Raw genomic sequence first — 8,019 nt, 5'->3', positions numbered from 1 at the left:
TAAGATGATTTGTGAGTTTGTTGATGTGCTCTCTTTTTGTTTTTTGAATGTAGGCATCTAATACAATGAATTTTCCTCTTAAGCCTGCTTTTGCTCTATCCCACAGGTTTTGGTAACTTGTGTCTTTATTGTTATTATGTTTGAGGAATTTAATGATTTCCTCTTTTATCTCTCCCTGAACCCAACTATAATTCAACATAAGGTTGTTTAATTTCCAAGTCTTTGTGTGGGGATGAACGTTTTTGTTGGAGGTGAGTTCCACCTTGTGCCTATTGCCTTGTGGTCTGAGAAAATACAAGTTATAATTTCTATTCTTTTAATTTTGCCGAGGTTTTATTTGTATTCTAGGATGTGGTTGATTTTGGAGTAGGTACCATGGGCTGATGCGAAAAATGTATATTCCTTAGCTTTGGGATAGTGTGTTCTTTATATGTCTATCAATCCCATTTGTTCTAGGGTCACATTTAAGTGCCTTGTATCTCTGTTTAGTTTCTGTTTAGAGGATCTGTCCAGTTCTGTCAGAGGGGTGTTAAAGTCCCCTGCTATTATGGGGTTTGGGATATCATATTGCTTAGACCCATTAAGGTCTGTTTCATAAATCTGGAAACATTTAAGTTGGGTGCATAACTATTTAAAATTTAAATGTCTTCTTGTTGTATTGTTCCCTTGACCAATATAAAGTGTCTATCTTTGTCTTTCTTAACTTTAGTTGCTTTAAATCTGTTTGTATCTGAAAATAAGATTGCTATCCCTCCTTTCTTCTGATTTCCATTTGCTTGAAATACTGTTTTCCATCCCGTAACCATGAGTCTTGATTTTTCCTTCAGGGCTAGATGTGTCTCCTGGAGACAGCATATGAATGGCTTTTGCTTTTTTTTACCCAGTTAGCTAGGCTGTGCCTCTAATTTAGTCCATTGACATTTACTGAGAGAATTGATAAGTGTGGTGGAATTCTATTCATCTTATTTTGTGAGAATTTGTTGTGTAGTTTTATTCTTTGTGCCATTGTAGAAGCTAATTTTTAGTCTTTGGCTTCTGGGTGTTTACTTTGCTGGTGGTCCATTGTGATGATCGGTGTTGAGAACAGATCTAAGTATTTCCTGGAGAACTGGTCTTATTGTGGCAAATTTCCCCAGTGCTTGTATATCTGAAAAATATTTCATTTCTTCATTAGTTTGGAAGCTTGGCATAGCAGGCTATGGAATTCTGGGCTGAAAATTGTTTTGTTTAGATTATTGAAGGTGGATGACTATGCTTTTTTAGTTTGGAAGGTTTCAGTTCAAAAGTCTGCTGTCATCCTAATGGCTCTGCCTCTGTGGGTCAGTTGGTACTTTCTCCTGGCTGCTTCCAGAATTTTTTCTTTAGTCTCAAGTTTGGACAGGTTCATTCAATGTGTCTTGGAGAGGCTCTGTTTGAGTTGAGATGACCTGGGGTTTGATATCCATCTGAAAGGAGTGTGTCAAGGTCTTTAGTAAAACTTACAAAGTTTTCCTTCTTGATAGTCTCCAGTAGGGCTTCCATTCCTTTGGGACAATCTTCTTCCTCTTTAGGAATCTCTATTATTTGTATGTTTGAATGCTTCATGGAGTCACATAGTTCTGTAAGCACCTGTTCTGGTTTCTCTCTCTTCTTTACTGCTTCTTTAACTACCTAGGTTACCTTGAAAACTTTATCCTCTAGCTCTGAAGTTCTTTCTTCTTCATGGTCTAACTTATTTTGGTACTTTCTACTGCATCTTTACATTTCTTCATTGTCTCCTTCATTTTCTTAAGTTCTGCCATATCCTTTCTATAGTCTACATATCTCTCATTCAACTTCTGGTTCTGTCTTTCCATTTTCTCATCGATTCCTTTTATTGTCTTTATCGTCCATATTTTAAATTCCCTTTCTGTCAAGTCTATTAATTTTTCATAGGTGGAGTTTTCTGCAATAGCTGCCTCATGGTCTTTTGGGGGAGTTTCTCTGTTTTGGTTTTTCTGTTGCCTGAATGTTTCTGTTGGTTCCTCCTCATGTGTACTGTCTTCTTGTTCACCTCCTTGTGCTCCTTTTTCTTTCTCACTGCCTCCTTTGCTTCAAATTACCTTGTCCCAGAGCTTAGGTCTTAAAGTAGCCTCAGCTTAGGCAAAGCCAAATTCTTCCTTGTGGCCAAAGAAACAGAAGTCCTTGCTCTTGATGACAACATGTTGCAATATGTCACCAGGATACCAAGTGGCACTTTGGTGTTTTTAGGAGAAAGAAATCATAGCCAGCAATCTCTATGATCCTTATTCCAAACCTCATTGCCTTTGGTGATCACCTGATTGTTTCCTCAGCATTCAGACCCTGCCAGGTTGGGATCTTAAAGCTCACAAGAATCCTTTGGGGCAGGTCTCATGGTGCCCCTTGACTCTAGTTCCCATGAGGTGTGGGAGTCCCTCAGCTTATCCCAAGAGTAGAGTTCTGGTCCTAGCAGGCGGAATTAAGATGGCTGTGCATTAGGCCCCTGCTAAGGCTTTCTCACGACCTTTCCACAATGGGTTGAGACCTTCTCAGCATGGCTGCCTTGCCAGCCACCAAATGTATGGCAATTCCACTCCAACTGGCATTGAAATCTGGTTGCTGTATCCTGTTTAAGTCTGCTCCCTCTTCCAAGCTTTCCACTTAACATGTAGCTTCCACCAACAACCGAAAACTCCAGAAAGGTTTCCTCCCATCTTGGAGGAACCTTTCCAAGGTCCTCCCCTCTGTGGGGGACCAGCTGATCCCAGCTGATTATAATCCCTTGCCTAATTCATCAGGTTTGCACCACTCAGGATCATATGCTGTATCTAGCTCACCACCTCCTCATTGTGCTCCTTGAGCTATGACTCTGGGTAAGGTCCCTGTACCAGGTATGGCTGGGCTCTCTCTTTTTCCCCAGTCGTTCTAGGAGAGCTCAGTTGAATAGTCCTCTGGTCTGCTGTCTTGGTCCACCCCCTACTACACCCATTTATTATTTCCCTAAACTGTAATTAGAAGTCCAGCATGATACTGCTTGTTCTCTGCTCTGAGTCATACAAGGTTGAAATTAAGGCAGTGGTGGAACTACACTCTCATGTAAGTATCAGTGTCCTTTTCTAAGCTCAGTGGTTACTAGCAGAATTGAGTTCCTTGCAGTTGTGGGAGGGACCAAGGTCCTGCTTTCCAGCTGGCTGTCAAGGAGGGGCCATTCTCAGTCCTTAAAGGCATCCCAGTTACCTGCCAACATGCCCCTCCCCCAAACCAGGCAGATTACTCCTATCAAAAAACATTTTCAATATAGATGAAATAGCCTTCTGTTAGAAGAAGATACCATCTAGGTAGGACTTTTATAGCTAGATAGAAATCAGTACCTAGGTTCAAGGCCTCAAAGGACAGGTTGACTTTTTGTTAAAGGCTAATAAGTGCAGTTTCTGAGTTGAAGCCAGTGCTCATTCACCATTCTGAAAATCCCAGGGCTCTTAAGAATTATGCTAACTCTGCTTATGCTCTGTAAAGGAACAACAAAGTTAGGATGAAAGCACATCTGTTTACACCATAGTTTACTAAATATTTTAAGCCCACTGTTGAGACCTACTCATGAAAAAAAATACCTTTTAAAATATTATTGCTCATTGTTGTCAATGTATCTAGTCACCCAAGAGTACTGATATACAAGGAGTTCATGTTTTCATGCCTGCCAACACAATATCCATTCTGTAGCCCATGAGTCAAGGAGTCATTTTGATTTTCAAATCTTATTATTTAAGAAACACATTTTTTTTAAAGGCTATAGCTGCCACATGTAGTGATTTCTGTGGTGGATCTGGGAAAAGTGTATTTTTAAAGACAGAGTCTCAAGCTGTCGCCCTTGGTAGAGTGCCGTGATGTAAAAGCTCACAGCAACCTTAAACTCTTGGGCTTAAAAAATTCTCTTGCCTCAGCCTCCTGAGTAGCTGGGACTATAGGTGCTCACCACACGCCTGGCTATTTTTTTTGTTATTGTTGTTTTAGCTGGCCCGGGCTGGGCTCGAACCTGCTAGCCTCAGTGTATGTGGCTGGCACCCTACCTACTGAGCTATAAGTGGTGCCCGGATCTGGGAAAAGTATATTGAAAACCTTCTGAAAAGAATTCACTGTACTGGCTGACATTAAGAACATTAGTGATTCATGGGCAGAGGTCAATGTTAACGGGAGTTTGGAAGAAATTGACTCCAACCCTCATGGATGACTTTGAGAGGTTCAAGATTTCATTAGAGGAAGTTACAGGAGATGTAGTAGAAATAGGAATATGTAGAGCCTGAAGATGTGATTGAATTGCTTTAGTCTCATGATCAAATTTTAATGGTTAAGGAGCAACCAATTAAATTTCTTTGGTTAAGCAAAGATAATGGTTCCTTGAGATGGAATGTACTCCTAGTGTAGATACTGTGAACACTGTTGAAATGACATAGAAAGATTTAGAGTATTTCACAAACTTAGTTGACAAAGCAGGAGCAGGGCTTGAGAGGACTGACTCCAAATTTTTTGTTGTGTTTTGGAGACAGGGTCTTAGTCTGTTGCCCTGGCTAGAGTGCAGTGGCTTCATCATAGCTCACTGCAACCTCAAACTCCCGGGCTTAAGAGCTCCTCCTGCTCATTCTCCTGAGTAGCTGGTACTATAGGTAGGTGCCACCATACCTGGCTAATATTTTATAAAGCCAAGGTCTTGCTGTGTTGCCCAGGCTGGTCTTGAACTTTTGGCCTCAAGTGATCCTCTTGCCTTAGCCTCCTAAAGTGCTAGGATTATAGGCATGAATCTCTGCACCTAGCCTGACTCCAATTTTGAAAGACATTCTACTGTGGCTAAAGTGCTTTTGAACAGCATCACATATTATGGAGACATCTTTTACAAAAGGAAGACTCAATTGATGTGACAAACTTCATTGTTATCTTATCTGAAGCAGTTGCCACAGCCACCAGCCTTCAGCAACCACCATCCTGTTTAGTCAGCAGCCAAGGCAAGATCCTCCACTGAGGCTCAGATGATCATTAGCATTTTTTAGCAATAAAGTATTTTTTAATTTAGACATGCTATTTCACACTTAATAGACTACAGTATAGTATAGACATAACTTATATATGCAGTGGAAAACAAAATATGTGTGACTTGCTTAACTGTGATAATTGCTTTATTGTGTAATATTTACTTTACCATGGTGGTGTGGAATGGAACTCTCAATATCTCCAAGGTATGCCTGTAAAGAAAGAGATAACAAATTCCTATTCTCAAGGGACTTTACAATTCAGATAAGACTAGCTTATACTGGGCCACTCCAAGCCCAAGCACTGGGACTGTGGGATAAATATTGTCTGGGTCTCCCCAGTGACTTGCATGGATAAGGAGACCTAGCAGGTTCTCAGCAAATGCTTGCTGTGATGTGGAATTATAATGGTTATGTTGTTGTTGCTTTTCTTGTAGGAAGCAGAGATCACTCTTCAGAGGAAAGTAGAAGCTAAGAAAGAATTTGATGAATGGAAAGAAAAAGAGCAGAGCAAGCTTTACGGGGAAATAGAAAAGCTAAAAAAGTTATTTTGGGATGAATTTAAAAGTGTTGCCAACCAGAACTCTACGCTAGAAGAGGTAGGAGGCATAAAAGGAGTTCAAAGGTCTTTTGCTGAAAATCTGCTTATTTGTTTTCAGAAGTCATTTCTTAGCTTTTACTAGTTTTATTTCGTCTGCTGTTGGGGCTAATCCCCTGTGAGGCCATCAGAAGCCAGTGACTGGGCTTGAGTCGCTGCTCTGTCACTTACTGGCTGTGTGACCCTGGGTGGGTTAGTAACCTCCCTGTGCCCCAGTTTCTTTTCTGTAAGATAGGTTGCTGAAACTGTTAAATTGACACAAATGTAGTATTTAATATTATAGTAGAATATCCATAATATCATGTAGGAGGCACCTGTGAGAAATACTTTGGCGATAAGGGATTAGGGAAGGGACTTAACATCATTTAGCACCATTGATCTCTTGTTAAAGAGCATAAGAGAAAAAGCATGAGAGAATGTACATCAGTGGTTAGCAGTCTCCACACCTGCTGTGGCATAGGTGGCCACTGTAAATGGTGGTGAAAGCAGTAAGATCTTCGCTAGCAAGGTCCACAAGAAAAGTGGGACCTTTGATCACCCATTACAATTCATATAGCAAGGAGGACATTCCGCGAGGAAAGTGGGACCTTTGTTCACCAGTTAACACAATTTACAATAGATGAGATGCAGAAAGTATAAGAGGTTTGAGATATAAGAAGTTTGATAAGAGCTTTGAGATATAAGTTTGAGATAAGAGGTAAAAAGTGTGTGGTTGCGTGCAGGGGCTAGCGTTCCCATTGGTGTGTATGTTGGAAATGGTAAAGAGTGTGGGAGAATGTAGATTAAAGGCAGAAGTAGCAAAAGATGGTGAAAGCAGCAAGATCTTTGAAGAAAAAAAAGATGAAAATAAGAATTGTGACAATTTTAGAAGAACAGTGGTATGATCTCCTAGTTAGTGCACAAAAGGGGGGAATAGGTAGGAGGCACCTGTGAGAAATACTTTAGCGATAAGAGATTGGGGAAGGGACTTAACATCATTTAACATCATTGGTCTCTCGTTAAAGAGCACGAGAGAATGTACATCATTGGTTAGTGGTCTCCACATCTGTGGCAGGTGGCCACGGGATTACTTCTTTAAATAGCTTCGGGAGAAGTTAGCAGAGGCTCGTCCTTCGGCTTTGCTTCTTGCTCAGGGCCTGATCGGCCCTCCCCTACTAAGACTGCTGCTGAGAGATTGCTGCTGAGAGATTGCTGCTGAGACGCTCACTCCTACTAATATTGACTGTGACTTCTAAGGTGCTTCGGCACCTGAGACTTGAACGAGACCTACCCCGAGTAAGCTGGTGCTGCAGCCCATGTCCAGACAGTCGAGTGGGCTGGGGTGGAGACCTAGTGTCCCGGCTCCCTTGAGGCCCTGGGTTGTGGCCGGAGACATGGCATCCTGGGCTTCGACAATATCACTCTATATATTATGCATATTTTTGCAAAGGGCTTTCATCACTAGACAAGAAATGAGGCAAAATTTAAATGAATACATTCTTTTCTCTAAAAATATTCTGAGTGCTGGCTACATGGTAGCATTTACTGACCTGTATTTATTATTTTATAGCCTTTGTGCCATACATTTAATATATATTAACTTTTCATCCCCATACCAACCAAACATCCATGACATTCTCAAAGTAGGCACATCAAGCATTTATTAATTTCTTTTTTAAAGTACTTTTTAATAAAAAATGCTATTATCATTTCTTCTTGACAGGTGAAGAAACTGAGGTCACATAACTTGTTCAGGATCTCTCAGCTAGTAAGAGATGGAGCTGGGATTTAAACCTAGCTCTTTAAACTCTAAAGCCCCTGTTCTTCTACTGGGTGGATAATCAAATTTATGTAGGAAAACCTTATTACAGTTATCCCTGGGTGTAATTTCCCATATAGACCTCTATGAGTAAACCTGTTTCCAGGAAAAAGTTTTGAGGAAAATTATTTCTAAAATGTATTTACCTCTCATTGGTTCTCCTTAATATTATTTTTGAAAATGAGTTGACCCTCATACTTCCCCTGACATGGTGCTAGTTGACTAGACATTTGATACACAGATACCACTTTGAATATCTAGTTGTTCAGAAAGGGTTACAAGGGTTACTTTTGGTTAGGAAATTCTAAGTTTTGGTAACTGAGGACATAATCATTACCATCCATGTTTTCCTTTTTTTCACTTGGATTAAATTCCTCTAAAATGGAACAGCCTGTCCTTTTTTTGGGGGGGGAAGGTCTTTCCCGTACAGGATTTTTTGATGTATTTTTGTGTTCGTGGGTCTCATCCCTGTCTTCTCTCCATATTTTGTTACTTTTATGAAAGTATAGAGCCAAAGTGGATAGAAAATTCTCAGTGTCATTGGATAATTATTTTTTTAATTTATTTTTAAAATTCTAGGGGGAAAATCAAGTAGGATTCCATTTAGAATGCTTATGAAAAAC

General features: G+C 40.3%; 1 protein-coding gene across 2 annotated transcripts in view; it reads left to right on the top strand.

Moving 5' to 3' along the window:
* Positions 1 to 8,019, top strand: part of DZIP1L (DAZ interacting zinc finger protein 1 like) — a 36,771-nt gene that overhangs the window by 10,819 nt on the left and 17,933 nt on the right. For both annotated transcript variants that reach the window (XM_023513055.1, XM_012804910.1), the window contains exon 4: positions 5,438 to 5,599. In XM_023513055.1, the coding sequence (XP_023368823.1) occupies positions 5,438 to 5,599 (162 nt within the window). The remainder of the gene's footprint in view (positions 1 to 5,437; positions 5,600 to 8,019) is intronic.

Source organism: Otolemur garnettii, unplaced genomic scaffold, assembly GCF_000181295.1.
Source record: "Otolemur garnettii isolate 467f Iridium unplaced genomic scaffold, OtoGar3 scaffold00032, whole genome shotgun sequence".
Classification (NCBI taxonomy): domain Eukaryota; kingdom Metazoa; phylum Chordata; class Mammalia; order Primates; family Galagidae; genus Otolemur; species Otolemur garnettii.
The sequence above is the reverse complement of the archived record's forward strand: the minus strand, read 5'-3'. Positions and strand labels throughout refer to the sequence as shown.